The sequence below is a fragment of the Rhamphochromis longiceps genome, linkage group LG18 (assembly GCF_057381845.1).
Source record: "Rhamphochromis longiceps isolate RC_006_pf linkage group LG18, R_longiceps_female_GT1.1, whole genome shotgun sequence".
NCBI lineage: Eukaryota > Metazoa > Chordata > Actinopteri > Cichliformes > Cichlidae > Rhamphochromis > Rhamphochromis longiceps.
Window position 1 is genome coordinate 3,421,774 of NC_140574.1, and position 27,515 is coordinate 3,449,288.

At 43.3% G+C, this 27,515-nt stretch overlaps 1 protein-coding gene across 1 annotated transcript in view; it reads left to right on the plus strand.

Moving 5' to 3' along the window:
- Positions 1-27,116, plus strand: part of kcnq3 (potassium voltage-gated channel, KQT-like subfamily, member 3) — a 108,079-nt gene extending 80,963 nt beyond the window's left edge. Inside the window, exons 3-16 of the mRNA XM_085389251.1 lie at positions 6,971-7,061; positions 7,936-8,062; positions 9,303-9,475; positions 9,895-10,068; positions 10,770-10,880; positions 11,690-11,785; positions 11,914-12,008; positions 12,400-12,426; positions 17,535-17,734; positions 17,840-17,945; positions 24,073-24,204; positions 24,294-24,389; positions 24,531-24,618; positions 25,521-27,116. Coding sequence (XP_085245377.1) covers positions 6,971-7,061; positions 7,936-8,062; positions 9,303-9,475; positions 9,895-10,068; positions 10,770-10,880; positions 11,690-11,785; positions 11,914-12,008; positions 12,400-12,426; positions 17,535-17,734; positions 17,840-17,945; positions 24,073-24,204; positions 24,294-24,389; positions 24,531-24,618; positions 25,521-26,198 — 2,194 coding nt within the window. The 3' untranslated portion in view covers positions 26,199-27,116. The remainder of the gene's footprint in view (positions 1-6,970; positions 7,062-7,935; positions 8,063-9,302; positions 9,476-9,894; positions 10,069-10,769; positions 10,881-11,689; positions 11,786-11,913; positions 12,009-12,399; positions 12,427-17,534; positions 17,735-17,839; positions 17,946-24,072; positions 24,205-24,293; positions 24,390-24,530; positions 24,619-25,520) is intronic.
- Positions 27,117-27,515: the final 399 nt, after the last annotated feature.

Here is a 27,515-nt window from a genome sequence, read left to right on the forward strand (position 1 = left end):
ACTGGTGGTGGTCAGAGGGCCCGGTGGCACCAGTGTCCGGCAGCCTCGCCTCTGTCAGTGCGCCCCAGGGTGGCTGTGGCTACAATGTAGCTGCCATCACCAGTGTGTGAATGTGTGTGTGAATGGGTGGATGACTGGATATGTAAAGCGCTTTGGGGTCCTTAGGGACTAGTAAAGCGCTATACAAATACAGGCCATTTACCATTTCTTTCAGGTCAATTCGATAAAGCTCTTCAGGCTGTTTGGCTGTGAAATATTGATGCTGTTATGATTGTGAAGCACTTCAGAAACTTCTCCGAGTTGTCGACACCGGCTAATGGCAATACAACAGGCCATGAATGATTCAAGACTCAGGAATGGAAGGGTGGAGGACTGGAAAAGAATCTAAACGGTGGAGCAATCGATGGCTTTTTGAGCTCCACGCCTACATTTATGTAAACATGTACAGTAAAGGATCCTTCCCCCAAATATCCAAATCCATATCTTCCTCGAGATACTAGTCTTACCAGTTAATTAACTCTGCAGTGGCCAAACAAATTCACTAACAATTTAACCCCACAGAAAAACGTATACAGTTTCCTTTAATCTCATTTTCAACCATTTTTGTGCAATATCGAGTTAACCCAACTTATCTGTCAGTTGAGCTGCTTCATCTTCGTCTGCCTTGAAGCTTCTTTTCTGCACTTATTTTTAGATTTGAACCATTTTACATCAATGACCCTGATGAAATACTGCAGTAAATACTTGATTGGATTAGGCTACAGTAAGTTAAAAACCAAGAAGCCTTTATTTGGACTCTAATTGCACGACTCGCGTCTTAACATCAACGCCTGTAGTGTTGCGAATTATGCAAATGATAACATGTTCCAGAGGTTCTTATTATCAGTGGCTGTCCCGTGGCTGCTGTGAAGCTCTTGGATGAGTTGCTTTGAAATGACCCCATCACACCCGAGCTGAGAAAGAACAAAATAATCTTTTGCAGAGCTGATGGTGGCGAGTAATGGGCGCTCTGGATAAATGTTAATTGGCTGCCTTCCTGCGGCTGAGTTTGCTCAGCGCAGTTCGGGGTCGTATATCATAGCTGGGCGGTTAACTCCAGTGTACCTGGAATCCAGCCACAGTGTGATCGACTCTACAGGAGCATTTAAATAGCCATTTGTACGTGTGCATCCAATTAATTTGAGCTCTGGAAGCTAAATATAAGTGTAAGAGTAGCAGTACGAGCTTTTTAAAATGCAGCATTAGACCGTGGAAAACTGAATATTTAGGTGGTAGGGCACAGAATGAGAATTAGGGGATTCATCAAGTGGAAATGACAATAAATAGTTTATGCTCTCATTTTATTATAGAGGACAACTAATATGTTTTTATTAAGGCTGAAACAGGAGCTACTGAACTGCACAGAGAGTTTTTCTTTCCTGTTTTAAAGCTCATCTTGATGTATTTAGCGTTCGTGTCATTAGTCACACAAATGAAGGAGGATTTAACTCTTATAATTACTACATTTTCTCCAGTTAGCTGAATGTGTTTGATGTTTTGTGCTGCACAGGGGGCTCTATTTCATCCACTGACCCACCTTCACCCCTGCCTGTCTTTGTGCCTCCCTCCCCCTCACCTCCAACCAGTCGCAGCAGATGGCCCCGCCCCTCCCTGAGCCTGGGTCTGTTGGAGGTTTCTTCCTGTTAAAAGGGAGTTTTTCCTTCCCATTGTTAAGTTTGTACTCATAGGAGGTCCTATGATTGCTGAGGTTTGTCTGTATTATCTTGGGGTCTTACAATATTAAGCGGCTTGAATTGATTTGTTGTTGTGATTTGGTGCTATATAAAAAAATGAATTGATTTTGGGCCTTTATTCTGTTGTTCAGAGGCTGGAATATGAAGCCTTAAATACTAAAATTCTTCTGTTACTCTAATGTCCTCCAAATGTGAGTCATTCCCCATAGACTCCAATGTTAAAATTTCCCAGCCTGCTGCAAAAACAGATTAGACTCTATGGACAGTTTAACACCTGTACAGGTGGTGATACACTTCTGTTAAGGGTGTGGCTCCTTTGATTGACAGCCCAGTGTGCTTCTGTTGCATCCAGTCCTACTCCACAGTAGAAGATGCTCTGTGGAGAGTATCTTCTACTGTTGCGACTTGATCAGATCGCTGGTATCTTGTTTTTCCCTGCCTTGGTTTTAGGCCTGACCTCTGCTAACTTAAACTACTGCACCGCTGAGTCACATTTGGTGTTTTTTAGAACAGTTACCTGTCAATAATATGTCAAAGAAGTTTTGGTGATCAACCTGCTGTGACTTGGCAGCTCTGTTTGTTTTTGTGTTTGTTGCTCACCATCTTAGTTTGTAGTGTAGCTTGCTAATTAGCTAGCTAGCATTAGCTGATAACCTAGCTCGTCACCTTCTTATCTCAGTTTGTTCAATTCTTGCTCCAGAAAACCAAACCAGCTGCTGTTTTATACACTCTATACTCTCTGTACTTTGTTCTCTGGCTTTCATGAAGCTTCCTGATATTTTAAGTCAGATTACTGCAGCTGGTAAGTTTCCCTCCTGGTACGAGCCGTGACCCACGTACCACAGCTGAGAAGGCTTTGCTCCATCCCAGATTTCCTGTTTTCTTACTTTAATGTTAGTGGTAACTAATCGAGGGCACTGGTGACTCCTATTGTGGATGTCTGTGGATAGTACGTTTTTGTTTTTAAAGTGTGATTTATATTGTTTGTTTGTTTGTTTGTTTGTTTTTTGGGGGGGGGGGGGGGTTGTTTCATTCAGTTTCAGGGGTAGCAATCATTAACCAAGACATACAAGTCTTTTATGTGATTTTTTTTTTTTTTACTTTTTCTATCTTTTTTTCTATTGTTTTGTTTTTATTGTTATTGCTTATTTGTTTATTGATTTATAGGGATTACATCAGGCTATGATTTTGCTGTTTCCACTGCAGTAATTGATTCATGCAGCTTGTTTAGAAAGTCAGACCTTTTAACACCATCATGTAAACATCACTTGGTGACCTCTGTGCAGCTGTTTACAGTCAACTGTTACTTATTTACTGTGCACGTTGAAGTGTTCAGCTCTGTAATGGTGACTCACATCCTGCTGGCTCACAGGTTAAACATGACAATCACATGAGTGAATAAAAATCTGCATTAGCGTTTGCATGCAGTACCAGGCTGTGGTTTTTATTTCACTGGTTATTTACTGATGATGATCAATGATGCTGCTGCATAGCTGGATTTTTAATAATCATGTGACCACCAACCAGCGTGTACTCGAGCACAAGGTGAACAAATGTGATAACAGCCTCGCTTTACTTATTACACTACAGGTCCAAGAGGTGATTTATCACCCTGGATGCTGCTGTGTTTGGACAAAGAGAGTGCTTTGCTTAAGGGCATTGAAAATTGATGCCACCTGTTAGCCTGCTAACTGGCGTCATGATAAATATGCTTGAATTTGTTTAATTAATTCTCGCTTCCACCTTAAAACCAAAACTGGCTGATCTGTCTGCGGCGCTGCCCCCAGGCTCTTAAATCCAGCATCATGTCGAGCTCTGCTGCTCGTGATTGTACATCAGCTCTTGTGTACAGACCCTCCTACGTTCTTCCTCCTACAAGCCTTCTACAGGGGAACAATTGTCTATACCTTTTTTTTTCTGTCATATTGTTTATCCTGTTCTTGGAGGCTGTTCATATTAAAAAGTTATTATCGTATCAGGTCAGGGTGTGTAAAGGAAATCCCTATGAGCCAACAGCTCAGACTGGAGCCGGCTCTAAAAACTCAGCTTCACTCAGTTTTTTCTACTTCTGGTGCTGTATGATGTCATAGAGATCCCACCAACCTGCTGTTCTAATGTGTTGTTTAGGGGCAGCCAATCAGAGGACATTTTTCTTAAAGGCAGAGGAGCTAAACTATCTTTCTGGAGCTGGACTGAGCATGATGTGAGGAGAGCTCTGAGGGCAACAAACTGCAGGAAGGCAGCGGGACCAGATAGCATACCGGGACGTGTGCTAAGAGTATGTGCAGATCAGCTGACCACAGTTTTCACTAGTATCTTCAATGCCTCTCTGGCTCAGCAGGTAGTCCCCACCTGCTTTAAAACATCAGTGATTGTTCCGATCCCGAAGAACACCCGCCCAGCCAGCCTAAATGATTATCGCCCAGTAGCCCTAACATCTGTAGTGATGAAGTGTTTTGAGAGGCTCATGAAACCCTTTATCAGTTCCTTTCTTCCTCCCGACTTCGATTCACTGCAGTTTGCATACCGGACAAACAGATCTACCGGAGATGCTGTAGCACAGGTCCTGCATACCACACTGAGCCATCTAGATGAGGGATGTGGGAACTATGTGAGAATGCTGTTTATAGATTACAGCTCAGCATTCAACACCATAGTGCCCCACACCCTCTCGGGTAAGCTCCAAGATTTGGGATTCAGTACATCTTTGTGCAGGTGGATTTATAGCTTCCTGACCGCGAGACCACAGTCAGTGAGAATAGGGGATGTGTACTCCCATACACTCTCATTGAACATAGGGGCCCCCCAGGGATGTGTACTGAGCCTCCCCCTCTACACCGCGGACTGCACGGCCAGACACCCCACTAATTCCATTGTGAAGTTTGCTGACGACACAGTGGTGGTGGGACTCATCTCTGGGAACGACGAGAGGGCCTACCAGAGTGAGGTGGATGGACTAGCAAAGTGGTGTGAGGCAAATCACCTCTCCATGAACATCAGTAAAACAAAGGAGATGGTGATTGACTTTAGAAAACAGAGAGGCGAGAAAACTCACACCCCAATTCAGATCAATGGAACCCCTGTGGAGAGAGTCTCCAACTTCAAATACCTCGGTGTCCACATCAACGAGGACCTTACTTGGAGTACACATACGGACTTCCTCATTAGTAAAGGCAGACAGCGCCTCTATCACCTGAGGCGTCTAAGGAGGTTTAAGATCTCCAAGAATATACAGAGGAGATTCTACACTGGTGTCATTGAGAGCATCCTGTGCAACAACATCATGGTGTGGTACGGGAACTGCACAGTACAGCAACAGAAAGCCCTGCAGAGGGTTGTGCACACAGCTGAACGCACTATGGGAACATCTTTACCAGCACTGCAGGACATCTATGCTGAAAGGTGCAGATCCAGGGCCATCAGGATCATTAGGGACTCCAGCCATCCCGCCCACAAACTGTTCAGGCTACTGAGGTCAGGAAAGCGCCTCTGTAGCCTGAAAACAAGAACAGAAAGGTTCAGGAGGAGTTTTTACCCACAAACAGTGAGACTCTTCAACCAAAACACAAACCGGACGACATGATGGACAATCTCACACACAGTACATAATTTGCATTTTACTTTTCTCTCTGAACCTTATCCGTACCTTATTATATATATCTGTACTATGTAAATAATGTATATTTTTATAGTTTTTTTCATTTAAATTATTACAGTACAATATCCTGCACGTCATGGATATATACTTATAAGCACAAACATATGGACTTTTACATTGTTTTTTATATTATTTTTACTTTTTAACTTTTGTTTCTTCCCCCCCCCCTTTTTTTTTAGTTTATGTAAAATCCTTTTTAGCATGTCTGCACAGTCGGGGGGAGTACTTTTTTAGCCAGGAAAAACATTTCACTGTATGTTGTACCAGCTATAACTACATGTGACAAATAAATAAATAAAAAAATAAATAAAAAAAGAATAGGTCTCCTTTAATTGTGCTGCTTCACTTATGCTTTTGTAGTTGTTATATTTCTAATGTAATGTCCTTTAGATCAGCTCCTATAGTTTTCAAATGTGCTGCATAAATACAGGTGACTTAAACTGACTTTGTTGGTTTGTCCATTGAAATTAATGGCAATATTTTTTCCAAACCAAACCCTTTTTTTAAAGCGCTGTGTGCAGATTTCACCGTAGCAGTGGGAGGTTGTCAGTGAGCCTGCTGGCTTCACAATTATCTCACAATTTGTTTAGTTTAAAGGAAAATTCTGCTGTTTTTCTGATGCTGTGTGGTTAGCGGGCCTGCTCGGTGGAGATTAGTCTGAATTCAGCCAGTTCTGAACGACTCATCTGCCAGGCACACATTCATTATGCAACAGAGAGCCTGCAGTACAATCGCTGAAGTTAAACCGATCAGCACGAGCAGCAGGATGAACGCTCCTACCCGGTTAAATTAAAAAGGCGGAACGGAAAGAAATGAATTTTGCTATATATGTGCTGTAATTTAGCCTCATTTAAATGAAACTCTGTGCATGCAGTCAAATTAAAACAGAAATTAACAAAAAATCTGACGTGTGCTAATAAAATGTTCGTTCTTAGTATCTACACTGTTTTCTGATCACTGCGGCGTGCTTTCTGTATGTTTATGTCACATTGTTAAATAAGACTGTATAATTTTTCATTTTTAGACCTCATGTTACAGTAAGCAGTTCCAGACCTCCAGTGTTCCTGCTTTTTAATCATAGTGGTCTCGGTTTAGATGTGTTAAAACATCAAATATTCTCCGTTTGACTTTGTATTTTCATTGTCTTGTGATTTCCATCTTTCATCCAGTTACAGCTTTAAGTTTTAGTTTGTGTTCAGATGTGTCTCGTTCCCCTCCGTGTCCACTTCCCCCTGAAGACTTGATGTGTCCTAAAGGTTCAGTCAGTGCTTCTCTCGTGGTCTGCAACCACAGATTCATGACAACAAGTTTGATGAGGATGTTTTTGTTGGGTTTTTTTAGTCTTTATCCTGGAGTTACTCCTGCAGGTTTGAGTAAATGTGATATAAACACATTATAATATAATTTATCCCCCCGTGCATAAATTAAAGGGAGACGTGGCCCCCTCTAGTGGTGACAGTAAGACTGTGCAGTTTCACTCTGAGTGATTTTTTTCCTGCACTCTGTAGTGTTTGTGTGTCCTGCACATGAGTGTCGTGCATTATTGTAACTGAATGTTTTTCCTCTTGTGTGTCTGCAGGTTTTTAATCGTTCTGGGCTGTTTGATTCTGGCCATACTGACCACATTCAAGGAACACGAGAACGTGTCGGCACACTGGCTGGTCATACTGGTGAGATTTCATTTCTTCATTTATGTTTGTATCTTTATATATATATATATATATATATATATATATATATATATATATATATATATATATATATATATATATATATATATATATCGTTCCACTAAACACAAGCTTTTTTTAATGTGCATCATCAGACGCATGTTTCACTCAAATCAGCAAATTTGACCTTTAAAAAAAATGTCAAATTCAGGGGTCGCAGGGTGCTGGAGCATAAAATCTGGTACTTGCATTTCACATTTAAATAAACTAAACTCAGCTGATATAAATACTTATAATATAAATACTTCACTGTTTTAAAAAATAAATAGTGTAAAATGCAGATACACAAACATTAAAAGGACTGAAATAGGACTGATAGTAATTAGCAGCTGTAAAACATGAGTAAGTAAATCAATAAATGGTTAGAGGACATTTTTTTAAAAAGTACAAAATAATAAATATATTAGATTAAAGCAGGAAAATGTTGATTTAATAAAAGGACTGCCAGAAAATTACAAGAAAATCTCCAAAAATGAAGCGTCCGAAGGAAAAATGTACAAAATAAAATTGAAATCCAATTTTTGGTTGAAATCATTCCCACCTGGACAGTTTCCCTTTGCCCTTCTGAACAAATCAGAGCTTATTTGGACAAAACAACACTTCAAATATTCAATTTTCTCTTTTTTTAATCTTGTTTGTTGCTTCACGACCGAGAGAGCAGATGTGGAGTGGGTCCAAAACAGGATGTAACAACAAACAAAGAGGCAGATTCAGTAACACTGAAAGATTTCACTGAATTTGAATCGTTATTGATGTAGCATGCAGCTCGTATCTGAGCGAGCTGTGAATGGGTTTTTGACGTGTCCTTGTGCAGGAGACGTTCGCCATCTTCATCTTTGGAGCCGAGTTTGCGCTGAGGATCTGGGCGGCCGGTTGCTGCTGTCGCTATAAAGGATGGAGGGGCAGGCTGAAGTTCGCTCGCAAACCCCTGTGCATTTTAGGTAAGGTCATTAAAGGTTTCTGAGCATTAAACATGGAAATCTGCTGCTGAACATCCTGTTTGGTGAACGATGTGTTACTGGGAGCTCGTCAGTAAGGAAGGCTTACCGACACGTCTACAGGGGGTTTTGGATATAAGTAAATCAGAGGCAGGAAACTCCAAGCCTAAGTGTGTCCTGCAGGTTTTAGATCTCACCCTTCATTACCAGGCCTCTGGAGAACTTCAGGACATGTTGTGGAAGTAATTTAGCCATTTAAATCAGCTGTGTTGGATCCAGGACACGTCTAAAACCTGCAGGACATCGGGCCTCGAGACCTGGAGTTCCCCACCCCTGAAATTAATAATGTAGAGTTTGTTTCCGTCATTTTCTGGCACCTGTAAATGTCAACTTCGACTTTCAGTGAGATCTGCAGGTGTTCACAAGAGTGAAAATCAGGATTGTTTCAGTTGTTAGACCATACAGAGTGTAAAGGTGGACGTAGCTACTGTGACGTAAATCTTTACATAGCAGCAAGATGTGCTCCGTCATAATGTGTTTTTGATGCGATGCTGCAGCACGTGGGTGTCAGTTTTCCTGTAAAACAGCTTTTTCTTTTACGTTTTCTGGTTTTAATGACAGCAGCTCTGCAGATGAAGATGAAGCGACTCTCACTATTTTGCAGACTTCTCTGCAGTTTTTGGGAAACGGTTTTGGATGATGATGATGAGTTTTCGATTTCCTGCAGATGCCTTGACCTATAAACACAGAAATAGTCTTCCAGGACAAGAATTACAGCTTGTGATGCCATGAAAGGCTTTTTTTTATTCATCACCAACCTTTAAAATCTGATCCAGGCTCTAAAAGCTTTAGACAGCTCCTCTGTTCAACCATCCAGCTTGGTGTAATAACCAGCGTGCACTGACGAGTGGTTAGTGAGTGAGTCTGTGTGTGCAGTAACACAGTGCACACAGGGAATATACTTTATGTTAATAATACCCTCCAAATATTTTACAGCTAATATAATGTGCTGTGCGGCACTTTGAAGGAAGAAGCATTCACATTAATTCTCCTTGTGTGTTAAAACCATTAAACGTATTAGGAGCATCTCGTCGGCGTCTTTATGTTCAGCTCCTGTTAGGAACTCGTCGTCCCACAAAGACGACTGAATCAGCGTGTCGGGTCAGTCTCATTAACCATGTGAAGAAAGCTTTTCCCTGACAGTCTTTTACGCGAGGTTTTGTCTGCTGTGTTTTCGGCTCAGACATCTTCGTGCTGATTGCCTCGGTGCCGGTGGTGGCGGTGCGTAACCAGGGAAATGTGCTGGCCACGTCCCTGCGCAGCCTGCGCTTCCTGCAGATCCTGCGGATGCTGCGCATGGACCGGAGAGGAGGGACGTGGAAGCTGCTGGGCTCCGCCATCTACGCGCACAGTAAGGTAGGCGTGGACCCGAGCACACTTCCTGCTTCCTGACGTGTGAGCATTTTAAAGGAAGTTGCTGGAAAATATAATTATGGAAATGTGCACTTCTCTGGAAGGAGTCGGCTGTCGCTCTGAGACGACTGAAAGTGCTTGAAGTATCGAGTAAAGTGTAGTGAAGCACTCACATGAGCTGAAGATGTAAAGAAACTAAACTGGAAGCAATTAGAAAGTTTATGGGAGTTTGCAGGAACTGACTCAGATTTGAAGGTAGCCTCAGGTGGACATTAGAGGAACTGCGGCTGTTGGCTTCATTTCTCAGACCCGGAATCTGCTGCTCAGCTGTGAATGTGTAAATAATGAATTAGAACAGTCTTTTATTGGATTTAAAATAAAAAAATATCAGCTTCTTTCAAATATTTCCCTGTTTTCTGCAGGAGCTGATCACAGCCTGGTACATCGGCTTCCTGTCTCTCATCCTGGCGTCCTTCCTTGTCTACCTGGTGGAAAAGGATGACGCCTCTGTGAGCATGTCTGACCAGGAGAACCCCACGGCCCAGCCCAAAGAGCAGGACTTTGACACCTACGCTGATGCGCTTTGGTGGGGGCTGGTATGTGCATAAAAAAAAAACAAGCTCCAAGTTTACGACTAACACTGCACTCAGTGAATTAACATGCATATTGTTGAAATTTTGTTGCTGGAAACAAAAAATCCTGTCTTGAATTCTGCAAATTATTTGTCTGGAAATGATTTTGGCAGCTTAGAGGTGAGAGTAGATTTGGCTGCAGCTCGGTGGACAGATGGTGCCTGGCCAAATCATCAACTGCTAATATTTTGGCTTTAAATCAAATCTGGGATTTCTGCCAAGAGGACAGGAAAAAATCAGGTTTTAGTTTCTAGTAATGTGCCGGTGGAAAGCCTGAGGGTTTCCGGTGAATCCCGTTTGAAAGCTCGCAGAGCTCTGAGCTTTAATGAGGGCCTCTGGCAAGGGAAGCACCAATGCCTCATTAAAGCGACCGTCCTTCAACCAGAGGGGCCAAAAGTTCAAGCTCCATGACAGCGAGCATCTGCGCCGCCAGAATGTCCTTCAACAAGATGTTCCACTGTCACCGCCTGCTTTTCAGGGCGATCCTCTGACTCCGGGAAACACTGAAGAGCCCTTTAACGGATCAATACGAAGGTCACAGAGAGAGATGAGTCTCCACGGAAACATTACTGCTGAAACAAGGATGCCGAGGCTGTTGCGTCGAATTTTAGTGATTTAATTTAAAAGATTTTCTGCCTGTGTTTTATCTTCCTTGTGTTTTTCAGATCACACTGACCACCATCGGCTACGGGGACAAAACCCCAAAGACCTGGGCTGGGAGGCTGCTAGCCGGCACCTTCGCTCTGATCGGAGTGTCCTTCTTCGCTTTGCCTGCAGTGAGTGCGCTCTCCTCTACACACCGCTGCTGATGGTGCAGGGTTTCATTTAAGTCCGAATAAATCAATCAATACATACTCATGTTAGGAAATCTGTCTTGTATGAACTGCACAAGTAATTCTGACCTTTTTATTTATGAAGAAAAAATGTGCAACACAAGTTGATTGTAACACTTTAATGCTAGATTATTAGTAAGTGTCGCCTCTTTCAGTATAAGAAAACAGTCAGTTCTCTCCCGGGGCATCAGTTAGTGCCATGATATCAACCACTGGTGTCACTCGTTTATACACCAGGCGTCCTCTGGTCCCGGGGTTATGATGTGTCACTCTCTACCTTCTTACTGTGCAGGGCTATTGTTAATAAAGAGCCTTACTTTACACCCACAGTTTACCGACACTCGACCAAGTGAAAGCAGGTCTCAGTGGGACTCGAACCAGAGCCTCCACATTCTGGAAGCATCAGTTACTCTGCGATGAGAACATGTGGGTAAAACATGTTCCCACTGAAGGTTATCAGCTGTAATCAGTCCCATGGATACAGCTAGCAGAGCACCGCCCTGCACCTCCTTAATGACCAGGAGGTCATGTGTTTGCATGTATGTGATACATGAGCAGCCGAGTGAATAAGTACGTGTAAAACATCTGCTTGCGTTGGTTGATGTGGACAAAGGAGGACTTTTGAGCCAAGCTGTGACCTTTTGCTAACCCTCACCAAGATAAAGGCGAGGTGTTAACATTTTGCTCGGCACTGGCGTCCCGCAGCACGGCAGGAGCACTGAGCGACGTGTTTTCTGTTTTTATGGCTGCAGGGTATTCTGGGCTCAGGCCTGGCTCTGAAGGTCCAGGAGCAGCACAGACAGAAGCACTTTGAGAAGCGCAGACATCCGGCTGCAGGCCTCATCCAGGTGAGACGCTACCTGACGGCATCGGCATCTTTCTGCGTGGTCCAGCTGAGACTTTCTATGTTTTCTGGACTCAGTTAAGCTGAGCGCTGTTATAACTTCTGGTTGATCTCCTGTCTTCCCATCTCAAGTCTGCCTGGAGATATTATTCCACCAATCCAATCAGGGAAGACCTTATTGCCACTTGGAGGTTTTACGAAACTGTCATCTCTCTTCCCTGTTTCAGGTAAGTACCACAAAACATAACAGTCACTTTTATAGTCCTCGTGCATTACCTTAAGTTAGCAAACAACATTAAATATGTTGTTTTTTGTTTGCATCTGCAGATTTAACACTAAGTTGATTGACCTGGAGAGTTTTACTTTTAGATTTCTTTGAGTAAGAAGCAAAAAAACTCAAATTAAAATTTTCATTAAAGATTAAACATAAAAGACGAATCAGCAGTTTGCACTATTTTGGAACATCAACCAAGAAAAATGCACTCGGTGGATTTCAAACTGAGGATTTTTGTCATGCTTTGGTCCTCTTCTGACTTTTAGTCTTTATCAAAGGATATTTAAATCCTACGTTGCATGCAGATACCTGATTTTGATCCTTTCCTCTCTCCCCGTCCACAGGAAGGACACCTTGGAGGTCATGGCGAGGTAGGTCACCGTTTGGTGTCCATGCAGAGACACAGTTAATCACACAGAGCTGTGCCTAAAGTAAATGCTTTCTGACGGGGCTTTAATTAGCCCCACATGCTGGAGAGACTAATGAACATTTCCTAGAATATCTCACCCTGCCCGCCTTTAAATAGCTTCCTGTATTAATTCACCAGTCGGATAAATCTCGGGGCTAATGGCCGTGGGACGTATGAATTTTGAACGCCCACGCGTCCCTCTGCCTTCCACATCAGCTGCTTTAATGACATTTAAGCTGAGAGGTTTCTGTGGAAACCTATTAGCGAGTCCATTAGTTGTGTTTCAATTATGAGTGACAGTTTAGATCTTGTAATTAGGGCCTCAGAAGAGGTCTATGGGTTTGACTTTTCATTTTTCTCCGTCCTGCTGAGCGACATTAATGAGTCTCCACATCAAAAAGTGTTGTGAAACTCCAACTGAGGCTTTCGGTTTGAGGAGCAGATTGAACTTGAGCTGCTGCAGATGTGTCACCGCGGTTATCGACATATAATGATATAATGAGATAATTTAATCAAAGTCCTGCAAAAGACACAGAAGCCGCACAGACTGACTGAGTGGCATTAGCACATGTGAAGTCAGTGACACCTGTCTGCTCACCTGTTAGTCATAGCAGCCACTTGTCTAACCTTGGTCTTGGTTGTTTGCATATGGACACAGTATAAAAACAAATTACCCAGTGCACAGGTGAAAAGGTCTCACCTGCTTTGCACTCTATCCTACCCAAGGCCTCAGTCACACAGGCATAGAGACCACTCTGCGACCACCATCAACCTCTGGTCACTGGGCAGCTGGTGAGAGGTTTCTGGAAGATGGTGAAATTGGCTGCAAAGGGTGCTGCACCACAAACTTCCTTGAGATTGTTTTGGTTTACATTATTGTATTTTGCACAACTCTGTTGCTTGTGAAGCTCGCACACAAGAATTTCGCTCACATGTGCTGTACCAATGTACCTGCACATGTGATGTGACAATAAAAGTGATTTGATTTGATTTTGATTTGATTTGGTTGCTGGAGCATTGCTGCATCTGCTTGTATTTTGCATGCAGTTCTGGTTTTTGGTGCACTTCCATGCAGAATACTAGCAGATGCAGCAATGTGACATTTCAAAGTAGCTGTAGCAGTACTCACAACTTTTACTTTGACGGCAAACATTGTCTGTCTGAGTTTAACCAATCAGCAAGCTGTTGGCAAGTGTTTGCAGACAAGTCTGCATCTTTCATGCAAACTATGGCTGAGCGCTAGCAACCGAAGCAATCACAGGGGCGTTTTCCAAGCAGCAACCTCCAGAAGCCTCTCACTGGGGTCAGGGGATACACCGGTCAGTGAGAGGCTGACCAGGGGATGCACCTTTCCCCAGTGACTGGTGGCTCCAAAGGGGGGGAACCAACTTCACTGTGATTGATGCCTAACACGTGTTTATACTTTTGTAATTGTGCTTAATATAGTCAACATGTAAGCTAGGACTTATACATTGGCATTAACCCTTTAAAGCCGGTCTGAGCGGACACGCTCCATTTTGCGTAACTATTTTTAAATCCCGGTAGCACTGCAACCACGTAAGCTAGCGCAATAATTTTTTTTGCATATGAAACCGGAGGAGTTGTACTTACATCTGATGCCATCAGCTTGTCCTCGGTCACAGTTTCCTTCCACATATAGCTTTGCAAAAACTGCATAAAAAGCACTTGCAGCAACAAAAACATAATATTCCAGAAACACGCTTTGCCGATCCGATCAGCTGTTTGTAACACTTCCTACGTCCATCAGCGTGAACTATCGCATGTCCGCATGACCTGCCCAAAACCGGAAGTGACGTCGTTTTGCGGAAATGTCGTTTTTTACCATCGTGGCCTTATGAGCCTATACTGGTGTTTTTAAAAGTTATGTTTGACTTTGTCTTTCTGTGTCGTTTCTGGGATGCTGAGGACTCATATTGCACTGCTGGAAATATTTTATTTTGATGCATATGCTGTTATTTTGCAAATTTGCACTATAATATATTTTTTCGTTTTTCCTGCAGTGTATGAAAATTGGTGTATCTCAAAAATAAAACTATGAAGACACTTAAAATAAATTTCCTTTGGAGGGAAACTAGTTTGTGTATTTACAGTTTTGAGGGATAAGCCTCTTAAATTTCTCTAACTAGAAATATATGTTAAAAAATCAAAAACGATTTTCAATTTTTTTGTAGTTTATTGCACTTTTTTGCAATTTATGTAATTACTATGCACTTAATGCAGACATATCATTAAAATTTGGGCTATAATGGTTGTATTGATGTATAGCAACTTGAAATGCTCCAAAAATGGCTCCACAGCATGTAAACATATACTATAAGCTCTGGCGAACTTGGTTCTATGGTAGGTCTTAAAGGATTAAAATGTTCAGAAGTGGAAATGAGAGCCAGTTTTAGTTGAATACACACACACACACACACACACACAAACACACAAACACACACACACACACACACACACATGCACACACAAATGTAGAGTACATAATCAGCTAAAAGTTTGATTTCTTAAACTTAGGAAAAACTTTGCTTTTTGATGTCATCATTCAGTGCTGACAAACACATGTCAGAGCCATTATATGAAATGTGCTGTAGTCTTGCTAAACCTGCCATTTCGCATCAGCTCAGGTCAGCAGAGGTGGCGTTACAGGCTCATTACAGCGCAGCGTTCTGCTCCGACGCCTCCCGGCCTCTGTGTTCAACACGCTGGATTAAGTTACTGCTGCTAAAAGCTGAAACGGCTCTGATACACGGGCTGGTAGAGCAGAGCAGAGAGGTCGGGTCACCTGTTCTTAATGGCGTCTGTTTTATAGGCTGAACCGGAGGGTTGCATTACAACGATTACAATCATTTTTCTTGTATTTGTAGTATTAAGCGGGGACATAATTCAGATGAGACGGAGATGTGGAGGGAGAACAAGAGTGGAAAGAAATGAGGGTGCAGACGCTGAGTGATGAAGTCAAACGGAGTGAAAAGCAGGCAGTCAGAGTTTTAAAAGCCTTTTAGGATCAGCGGCTGGGAAATTAGCACTCTGACATTATCTTGTTGCGCTGAGCGAAGAGGTGGACGGCGGCCAGAAACTACAACAGTGCGACGATGTCCGACAAGAGGCCGATAAGCTACTTATTGTGTGTGTGTGTGTGTGTGTGTGTGTGTGTGTGTGTGTGTGTGTGTGTGTGTGTGTGTGTGTGTGTGTGTGTGTGTGTGTGTGTGTGTGTGTGTGTGTGTGTGTGTGTGTATCAGTTTTACTAGATGCATGATTCTCCTCCACCACAGTTCAGGTGTAAACTACGTCTTTTATGTGACATCTATGTCGACAAAGTACCTTTTTAACAATTTTAGTTTAAGTCAAAGGACTAGTCAGTGTCAGATATTCACTATTAAAATGTTTACACAACAAATATAAAACTCTAGTATGCACATGTACTTTAAGTATTTGTGACTGTCCCACGATGCACTCTTTTTCTTGCCCTGTGACAGCTGAGATTAGCTGCACTGTGCCTGCAACCATGAACTGGATGATTGGTGGGTGCCCAGGTAGCTGCTATACTTTAACTTTAGCTTTACTGATTCCAGAGGCAGCAGAAATAAACACAAAGCAAATCTTTGAGTTCTACCATCAGCCTGAATAATCTCAAAGTCCACGAAAAGAAAAGGGTCAATAAATCCGTCAAACTCAGAAACAGACAGGGAATAAACGGGAACGACAACAACAACGAAAGGGAAAGGCAGAGCTTTAATGCTCACACAGGAAATGGATATGGGAGGGTGACGAGACACAGCTGAAACAAATGTAAACAACAAGGTAAGAGTTTTGTGTTCAGAGACATAACATTTAATTGACACAGTGCATTAACAAAAAACAAGTATCAGAGACTAAAAACCTGATCAAGAGAATGGTAACAGAAAAACCTTCAGTTCGACCAAACACATTTGCAAAAACGAACATGTGTCGGACACTCTCTGCTTTTTTTGAGCTGTTAAAATCAGTAGTTTCACTTTTACCTCCAAGTAAAATGAGTCCCACCCATGTAACCTGGTGTATTCCCTTTGTTATCCTAACAACCAGGAAATAAGATCCATATTTGCAATAACTGAAATTATCTTTTAATATTGTCCCGCAGCTTTGTGCAGGTATTATGAACCAACATGTGTGTCTTGGGAAGGCAGAGCTGTGGGAGATAAGGAGCATCATTTTTTTCGCCTGCTGCGCTGCCTCATTTACAGAGATCCACGGGATAATCACATCCCATTTTCTGCTCTTTATTCGGCCGAGGAGCAGTCAGAAAGAGCTTCTCTCTTCCTTTACAGCTTCCTATTCTGCGGCCTCTCAGCGCCGTAATCTGCCGTCCCTATTCTGCCTCGAGGCCACATAGAGGCTCATATTGTGTGTCTGCTGTGGGAGCAAAGTCGCTGAGAACGCTCCACGTTTCAGAGGCCTTGTTTGGGCTGTTGTCAGCTCCGGTTACCCCGCCTCTCTCCCTCTTCCAAGGCACAGGAGTCTTATTTTACCCAGGGAGCTCTCGTCTTTGTGCTGCCAAATATTGTCAGCCATTGGACAGTAAAGGAGACCAATCTCCTCTCAGTTCTTTGAGTCTTCCTTCTGCCAGGAAAGCTGCATTGTTACGTTGCAGCAGCAGACCAGGAGAACTTATATTACACAAAAATCACAACAAAACTGATTGTGCAAAAAATTTCATTAGCATGCACTTGGCGACAGTGGGAAGGAAAAACTCCCTTTTATATCTTCAAACCTCCAGACTTAGTCCGGTTCAGGGAGGAGCAGCCATCTCCCGAGTACAGTTTGGGGTGTGGGAGAAAATGAAGAGAACAGGAATTGAGTGATGATCAGAAAAATTATATCAGTATTTAAAGTTTAAAAGAATGTGGCTTTAATCTGAATATCTGCCTAAACTTTTGGCTGCTTTGCTTCTTGAACGTTCTTCGGTGTCTGATCACACCCAGCTGGGTGATGTGTAAGACTTTACTTGCTGGTGCTCACATGCTTTCTCTTGGTCCATACTGTATTGTTTTCTCGTTTGTCCCTCTTCAGCCAGAAACTAAGTTTACTCGAGCGTGTTCGCCTTCCTAATTCAAGACCGTCTGTGGTGGCAGTAAAGAAGCTGACAGGAAACGCAGACTCCATCGAGGAGAGTCCCTCCAAGGAGCCCAAACCTGGTGGCTTCACTAACCGGGAACGCTTCCGCACTGCCTTCCGAATGAAGGCCAACACACTCCGCCAGAGCTCTGAAGGTTTGAAACCAAAAAAGCACGGATAGCTCAGAGAGCTTTTGTCTTCCATATTGGTCTAATCCTTTTTTTTACTAACGCAAAATTCGTAATGTGTTTTTCTCTCAGATGCCGGAGGTGTGGCAGATCCAGCCTTAGAGGAACGGGGTTTCCCCCCTGACATCCTCCTGGAAGAGATGATCCCCACACTGAAACTGGTCATCAGGGCAGTCAGGTTAGGGTCAAGAACTGGGCTCTGTGGTCCTTTAAAGTCATCATTTAATTGATTTAGACCCAATCAATTAAAGAGTATAAATTGATACTGATAAGAAGAGAAAAATGTCCTATACTGTGATGCGCAGATGGGTGTTATGAACAAGGAAATGTTTTCTGGTTGCTCGATTGCTTTGTCTTCAGTCAGTGATGTAGACTGACTGAGTAAGGACATTATGACATCACTGTTGGATTGGAGAAAGGAAAATGTTATGAAGTCTCATAAAACCCTGGACAGGTCATCAGTGACCTGCTGGCTGTAAAACGCTTAAATGCAGTCACATGGATTAGCTAGAATCCAAACGTACAGACTGGTCAGTTCTTCTTCACCTGCTAAACAAACTGACAGGACAGAAAACAGAACTTTGTAGTAACGAATTCAAAATGTTTATTTACACCTTAAAATATCAATAACAACTTTTGGTCAGTTTTCTGCACAGTATGATAGTACGATTGGTCCTCGCTGTATGTGCTTTCAGAAAACTCTGCAGCAATCAAAATTCAACACAGTGAGCTATGCCAACCACAGAGTGTGGCAGAACTCACACATGCTGACAGTGCATTGGTAAATCTATAGGCCACACAGCTGACATAATGCAGGAATTCAATCTAGTGCAAGGGCCTGCGAGATGAGTGATTAACCCTGTGAAAGTGCTGCTTCCTTCCACTCCATTATATCAGTGTTGAATGGGTTTCTGAATAGGATGCTCAGATCTGGAGGGTTTTAGTTTCAGGACCCAAGACTTTCTGCCAAACACTGGAGCTCGTGCAGCAGCAGTAGCTGACTCTGAAAGTAGGAGATCTGTAGGACAAAAACCGGAGCTCAGTGGGTGGCAGTGATGCAGGACTGAAAGATGCTGGGCTTACTATAATGCACCGGACAGAAAATGTCACGCACGGTTTCTGTGAAGGGGGCATTAATTACACATAACTGACAGATGTTACCTCTGTAACCATCAGTTTGTGGAGTCCTGTTATGAAGCTGTTAAGTGTTAGCAGCTCCAAATCTGATGTCATAAAGTTCTTTGAGGTAAAGAGGTGTCACTTACATTTAGTTGCTGGAAGAAAGAAATGGTGTATTGTTTTGTTTATTCACCAACTTGTCAAGCATACTGCTCCGAACTGTTATTGTGACAAGGAAGAAGAACCTTAAGGTGAAGACCAAAAGAAATGGCTCTTTAATACACGAGGACTCATTTGGATCCAGTAGGAGGTTGTAGTGTTGTTTTTTGGCATTTGAAGGATCCACTTTAAAGGCTTTCTGGAAATATCCAGCTGGGAGGAGACCCTGGACTAGACGGGAGGAATCATATGGTAATACCTGCCTTCCTCACAGCTCCAGTTTGACACTGCAGTGATGCTTCACAGAGTTTTGCAGATGCCACTTGGAAATAGTATAACAATCGTGATGAGTAAGCAGATACGTAGGCTACTCGTGATTGTTTTTGCTATTATTGTTGTCTGTGAAGGTTCTCAGTCATCCAGGTCATCGTAGTCAAAAGAGCTTGCAAAGAAAAGCGTCTGGACTTTAAGTTACTTGAAGACGTTTCACCTCTCATCCGAGAAGCTTCTTCAGTTCTAAGGTCAAATGGTGGAGAGTCCCAGATATAAACCTAGTGGGAGTGACCCCCCACAGAGGGACAAAAGGACCCCCTGATGATCCTCTAATCGCCTGAGCCAAGGTGTGAAACTGGGCGTGGGTCCCAATCAGCCAGAGTTTCGGGTGTGTTCATTGTGAAACCTGGCCCCACCTTATCATGCGATTTCCTGAGGTCAGATGGCCCAGGATGTGAGTGGGCGTTAAGGCGTCTGGGAAGGGATCTCAAAACTGGATTATAGATGGCAGAGAGTTGGTGTCGTAAACCCCGCCTCTGTTCAAAGATGGTCGCTCACAGTGGGCATAGATGGCTTCTTTCACTCCTCTTTCAAACCATCTGTCCTCTCTGTCCAAAATGTGAACATTGGCAACCTCGAAAGAGTGACCTTTATCCTTAAGATGCAGATGGACTGCTGAGTCTTGTCCTGTGGAGGTGGCTCTTCTGTGTTGTACCATGCGCTTGTGAAGTGGCTGTTTGGTCTCTCCGATGTAGAGGTCTGAGCATTCCTCGCTGCAATGTACAGCATACACCACATTGTTAAGTTTGTGTTTTGGCGTTTTGTCTTTCGGGTGAACCAGTTTCTGTCTGAGCGTGTTGCTGGGTCTGAAATGCACCGGGATGTCATGCTTGGAGAAAACTCTCCTGAGTTTCTCTGATACGCCGGCTACATAGGGGATGACAATGTTGTTGCGTCTGTCCTTCTTATCCTCCCTCGCTGGTGTCTGGTCTTCTTTTCTGTGCCTCTTTGCTGACTTTAAGAACGCCCATTTAGGATAGCCGCACGTTTTGAGTGCTTCCTTTACATGTGTGTGTTCCTTCTTTTTCCCTTCAGGCTTAGAGGGAACATGTTCTGCCCGGTGGTGTAGGGTCCTGATTACTCCAAGTTTGTGTTCCAAAGGGTGATGGGAGTCAAAGAGGAGGTACTGGTCCGTGTGTGTGGGCTTCCGGTAAACTTCGATGTTGAGTTTGCCGTTCTCTTCAATGTGCACAGTGCAGTCCAGGAAAGGCAGACAGTTGTCCTTTGTGTCTTCCCTGGTGAACTTGATGTTCTTATCCACAGCGTTAATGTGCGCAGTGAAGGATTCCACTTCTTGTGTCTTCAAGCAACTTAAAGAAGTCCAGACGCTTTTCTTTGCAAGCGCCTTTGACTGCTATTATTGTTCATTTTGCACCTGTTACAGAAAAGACAAAAATGGATGAAGAAGTTATTTGTGTTTGAGTGAAGCTGTTAAAAGTAACAATTTAACCTTGGAGTGCTTTCAGACTACGAGACTGTTGCACTGTTTTTGTACTTTTTCCTTGGATAACAAATCGACTGTGGTGTGTTTCTATTCAAGCTTTCAGCTTACTATTTGACTTTGAGCAGAAGCGATGAGGCTTTGGCTTGTTGTTGTACTCCACAGCCTCTGCACTGGTTCAGTTCCCATAATTAGTGTCTCCCAGTAGATAAACCGATAGAAACACGGGATCATATATCAATTTTTAGTTTTCCGCCTTAAATCTATTTAATAGTAACATGGTGCCAGTACTTGTGCTTAGTAAGTGTGGGCAAAGAAATATGGAGTGAATCTACCAATAATTGAGGAATTTCTGGTGGTCGCTCTTCCCACGGCCACTGGTGGCTCCACCGTGTCAGTGGAAAAGGGGTAAAAGACCGCAGACAAACATTAATTCAAATTCAAATTTTATTTGTCACGTACACAGTCATACACAGTACGATATGTAGTGAAATGCTTGGACAACTGCTCGTGACCTAAAGAAAACAAAAAAGGAAAAGGCTATGAATAAGATAGGAAATAAATATGAAAAATTAAAAAGGGTAAATTTAACTAGGAAGGAATAAAATATAAATTAAGGTTAAAAATGAAATAACTGTACAACACAAATTAGAATGAAGGGTAAATTTAACTGGGAAAGAATAAGATAAAGATAAATATATAAATTAAAGTTGAAAATAAAATAACTGTACAACAAAATACACAATATAGAACTATATAAGAATGTATGAAGAAATATAAATATAAATAAATATATACACAATAACAGCAGCTGTACAAGTATTAACCGGAAATGAAGAATATAGTGACCAGTGTTGTGCAAAACCAAAGTCCAGAAAGTCCAGTGTGTGTGTAAGAACCATATGTGTGGGTCAGTACTGTGTGGTGGTGTGATTGAGAGACCGTATCGCCTGCGGGAAGAAGCTCCTCCTCAGTCTCTCTGTGTTGGTCTTCAGGGAGCGGAATCGCTTTCCTGACCTCAACAGAGAGAACAGTCTGTTGTTGGGATGGCTGAGGTCCTTCACGATCTTCCTGGCCTTGGTCCAGCACCGCCTGCTGTAGATTGAGTGCAGGTCAGGGAGCTCGGAGCGGATGGTGCGCTCAGCTGACCGCACAACCCTCTGTAGAGCTCGTCTGTCCTGCATGGTGCTGTTCCCGAACCAGGTTAAGATGTTTCCCGCCAGGATGCTCTCTATGGTGCACGAGTAAAAGTTCCTGAGCACCTTGGAGGGCAGTTGGAAGTCTCTCAAGCGTCTGAGGTGGTAGAGACGCTGTCGGGCCTTTTTCACCACGGTGTTGATGTGACAGGACCATGACAGGTCCTGCGTGATGTGAACTCCGAGGTATTTGAAGCTGTCCACTCTCTCCACTGGGCACTCGTTGATGACGGGGGTCTGGTAGTTCCTCTCCTGCTTAGTGCTGAAGTCCACTATCAGCTCCTTTGTCTTACTGACGTTTAGAAGGAGGTTGTTCCTCTGGCACCAGTTCTCCAGATTCCTAATCTCCTTCAGGTAGGCCGTCTCGTTGTTATCAGAGATCAGGCCCACCACGACGGTGTCGTCAGCAAACTTGATGATGGTGGTGGAGCTGGTAGTGGCCACACAGTCATATGTGTACAAAGAGTACAGCAGGGGGCTCAGAACACACCCCTGGGGGGCTCCAGTGCTGAGAGTGGTGGAGGCTGAGACATGTCCGCCCATCCTTACTGCCTGTGGTCTGCCAGTTAGGAAGTTGGAGATCCACAGACACATAGATGAGCTGAGTCCCAGATGCTCCAGCTTGGTGGTGAGTGTGGAGGGAATTATGGTGTTAAATGCAGAGCTGTAGTCTATGAAGAGCATTTTAACATAATTCCCCCTTCTAGTGTCCAAGTGAGTGAGTGATGTGTGGAGGAGATGAGAGATGGCATCGTCTGTGGAACGATTTGGACGGTAAGCGAACTGTAGTGGGTCCAGTGTGTCTGGTAGTGAAGAAATGATGAAGTCTCTGACCAGGCGTTCAAAGCACTTCATCACTACTGAGGTGAGGGCTACAGGGCGATAGTCATTGAGAGAAACAGGGTGGGGTTTCTTCGGGACAGGAACAATGATGGACTCTTTGAAGCATGTGGGGATCACCGACTGAGATAAAGAGATGTTGAATATCTCAGTGAACACAGGAGCTAGCTGGTATGCGCAGTCTCTTAGGATACGACCTGGGATGCCGTCTGGTCCTGCTGCTTTCCTGGTGTTCACTCTCTTGAAGGCTCTCCTTACTTCATGCTCGGAGATGACGAGCACGTTTCCGGTGCTGGCAGTATCTTCCTGTCTGCAGCCGTTAGCGCCGCTAACACTAGCATTGTTGGAGACCTTAGCTGCAGCCTCGAAGCGAGCATAGAAAGTGTTCAGCTCGTCTGCCAGAGTCACAGCCGCGTTCGTCATACCGGTTGTTGGTGCTTTATAGTCCATTATTGTCCTTAGTCCCCGCCACAAGCTCCTAGAGTCACTCTGTTGGAGTTGTGACTCTAGTTTCCTCCCGTAGCGCTGCTTCGCCTCTTTCACCGCCCTCCGCACGTTATATGATGCGGCTTTGTACGGGTCCATGTCCCCCGTCATGAGTCCCGTGTTGTAGGCAGCGGTGCGGGATCTCAGAGCGTCGCGGATGGTTTTATCCACCCACGGCTTCTGGTTGGGAAACGTTGTGATAGTCTTTGTCTCCACGGTATCATCCGCTAGTTATTAGGGCCAGTAAATGTAGTGTTGTTTAGATCAGATACGTTAATAATGTTAAGATCTAAACCAGTGAAATGCTTCTCATTTGTTTGATTCTTGCATTCCTGTTTCCTGACAAACACGTGTCTATACAATGAAGGTAAGTGTGGTAGCCCATACGGAAAAGAAATAGTAAAAACTTATATGTGATTACTCATGAAAGTGGCCACTTTCATGAGTAAATCATATAAGGCTTACATGATTTACTCATGAAAGTGGCCACTTTCGCATTACTTTCATACATTGTTTTAGTAAGTATCCAAAACATACAAGTTTCATTATATAATTTTTCAAGGGATCTTATATCTGTTTTCACTCTTGTATGCTTTTCATACAAGTTTCACACAAGACAGATACAAACTTTATAAGATTTATATATATCTTTTCCATATGGGAGCTGACGTTTGTTAACTGTGTCTGATGTTTGAGAAGTGTTTTCATTTGCAGTGTTTGTTGCCACACAGGATCATGCAATTCCTCTTGAACAAGAAGCGGTTTAAGGAAACTCTGAGGCCTTATGATGTCAAAGATGTTATTGAGCAGTACTCTGCTGGACACCTGGACATGCTCTGTAGAATTAAATACCTCCAGACGAGGTGAGTTAGTCTTTTACACACGAGGCTGATCAGTTTGAACGAAGCCAATTTTCTCTTTTCCTCATGCTCATTATTTTTTTTATTTTAAGGATTGACATGATTCTTGCCCCTGGACCTCCTCTCACCCCAAAACACAAGAAAACTCAGAAAACACCCTTTACTTACCCGCCCAACCAGTCACCCAGGTACTGCTACAGAGCTCTAAAATGGCTACAATGTTGTAAAACAATTACAAATTAGTATAAAGGTTAGTTATAACTATGTTATTTAGTTTTTGTAACAAATGTCTGTGCAGTCCACATCTACTCGATGTCCCTTTGTTCCAGGCATGAGTCCTACATAGCCAAAGCCACATCCATGCCAGATGCGGAAGACCAAAGCATGATGGGCAGATTTGTCAGGGTGGAGAGACAGGTAACAACTAAAACTACTAAAGGCAAATATTCTGCCAAGGTGTTCCTTCTCCAAACAAAGTAACTCTTTGTATTGTTTGAGATAAATTGTTTTATAGTTTAGTTTGTTACCCTTGGGCTTTGTATGTTGAGACATCTGGCGACAATTTAGAGTTTAATGTAATGCCGGTAAAATTTGCTAATTTAGAAAAAAACTGTCACGTTGATGAGACCAGAAACACTGGCAGACCTTTTGGAACAGGACACTTAAATTACTGTTTCCAATAAAACAAAGCGCTGCACTGCCAGGGTCAGAGAACCCTCTGAATATGGCAACAAGCTGCTTCAGCTGGAGATGACTTTGAACAGCAGATCTATTCAACCCATTTGGCCCAACTGTAGCAAATATTACTAATCATGTTATGCGATTACACTTGCAGTTCTTACTCGATTTCAGTTCTGCAGCATGCAGTGACTTCTACAGCAAGACAAAAAGAGTCTATAACCTTCACCACCACCGAACTATCATCCGCTGTTTAACACTTTACAAGATAAACTGGACCAGGCTTAAAAAAAGAGACTTTCATGATTCTGTTCTGCCCGTCTTTCCTGTGCTGAGTGTTTCTCTCCTGCATCTGGAGCATTGTCGTCATTATTAGTGGTGGTGCAGGGTTCATAATTAATGGTTTTCTTTAGGAAGATTACCAAGATTAAACTGTGAAAACACCAAGTTATCAGTAAAAGAATCAACATGATATTTGATATTTCTCATATCTGCAATGTCTGCAAAGGTTTTATCAAACCTTACTAAAAGCACTGAAGGGGTTACTAACATTTCTTTACATCATATTTTGGCCAAGGTGATTGGTAAATAAACACACCTGTTATGCGATCCACTGGTTCCATTGTGTATCTCTCTCTCAGGTGGAGGACATGGAAAAGAAGTTGGACTTCCTGGTGGACATGCACATCCAGCACACTGAGCACCTGCAGGTGGACTCTGCCGGCTCTGCCCGCATGACCCTGGAGACCTGCAATCCTACGGCAAACGGTGAGATCAGACGGGTTTTCCTCAACTACGCCGAGGCGTTCCCACACATGTACCAGGTGCCTGTCAGCAAGGCGAACCCCTATTATGGCCGTGGAAGAGGAGGCAGAGAAGGGGTGGGGTTGGCAGGAGGAGTCGGCATTGCCCCTTCGGTTCATCAACCCCAACCCCCACCTTCAGCAATCATCCCCACTTACACCGAGCGTCCCACAGTGTTGCCCATCAGCTCCCTGCAGGACTTGTCAGTGGGACTGGGTAGGACCACAGGGGGGCAAGGTGGTGACTCACCGCTCTCCATGCTATCGGTTAACCACGAGGAGCTGGAGCGCTCGCCCAGTGGATTCAGCATCTCTGGGGAGCGGGAAGGGGAGAACTTCTCAATGGGGGCCGGTTTGGCGCCCGGGGACCCTGGCTGGACGAGACCCAGGCCGAGCTACCTGGCGGAGGGGGAGACGGACACAGACACAGACCCTTTCACACCAAGTGGGGGCCCCCTGCCTCTCTCCTCCACTGGTGAGGGATTCGGCGACGCTGTGTGGACCATGCCACCCTGAGAGGAAACACATTCGGCGCAGATATCCACCACTCTGAGTTAAGATATTAAATTCAACCCAAGCCTCTAAACCCAAGCCCTGGGTCAAAGCCACCGCTGTGGACTGAACGTCTGGGGAGGTTAAGTTGGATCTTATCCGAGATAATCGACCTTCAGAGGCCACCGCAGATCTCATCATGCCATCCACGGTCCAGTCAGAGAGCCATGGCACTGAGACTGCCCAGAAAAAAGAAAGAAAAAGGGAAACCACACCGTTTGTAAAGTAAAACTCTGTACAGCGCACTCTTCGCAAAAGTTTAGCTGACATAAAAAAAGAACAATAATATACATACTATATACACCCAAAAGCTTTATTGCTGCAAAGCCAACCGCACTGCATGTAACGCATGCGATTTTTAGTGTAGTCACTGCAAAGTTCAGGATATCAGGAAAAGGAAAAAGAGAATGAATGGTTACGTATACTTGCTATGCCATTTTGTAACACTTATTTTTTTATATGAATACATTTTCATTGTTTTTGCATGGTTTGCATGATAATGCACCACTGTAGGAGTTGACGATTAGAAGGTGATCCTGGAACCAAAAGTCTCCTGTCTTTAGTTGTTTGGGGTGTGTGTGTGTGTGTGTGTGTGTGTGTGTGTGTGTTAGAGAAGAGAGAGAGACTTTGGTAATAAAACCATGGCTAGTTTGCTGGCAGTCATGTTTCACCGTTTCTACTTTTCTCATGTTGCTCTGTAAGGTCTCTGAGGATCAATTCTGTCCAGAAACCAGATTTGTTTTCTGGTCTCAGTGTTTTGTTTTCACGCCACTGTGCTCAAATTGTGTGTCACCACTTTGTGTGAACTGACTATCCACTTGAAAATTTGACTGCGTTTGAAACACTAAATCTGCTGCTTTGTTGGCACATGAATTCAGGGATATAAACCACCTGTGAAGTTCTGCTTCTGCTTGATCAGTATTCAGAGCGTAACTTCAATGCAAAAATAGTGGCTTAAATTTCCAGCACTAAAAAGATAAAAAAGATTCCTACATAAAGGGAGGCACAATATGTCTGTCCCAGTACTCACACTTGTGGTCTTGAAGTAACACAATCTGTTCTTGATGCACATTTCTCCAAAGTTAAGTTTGTAAGTATTTCTAATAACTTTCTGTGCTCAGCTTTTCCAGGAAAAAAACAGCCTTTTTGGAGTAATACTGCATAAATTCAGTTTTTAAGAACTTGGATCGCCTGTAGTTTAAAACTTATCAAATGAGAAGAACTACTCAAAATGAAGATGAATAGGCTCACTTGTGCATTTACATAATTGACTTTTGATTT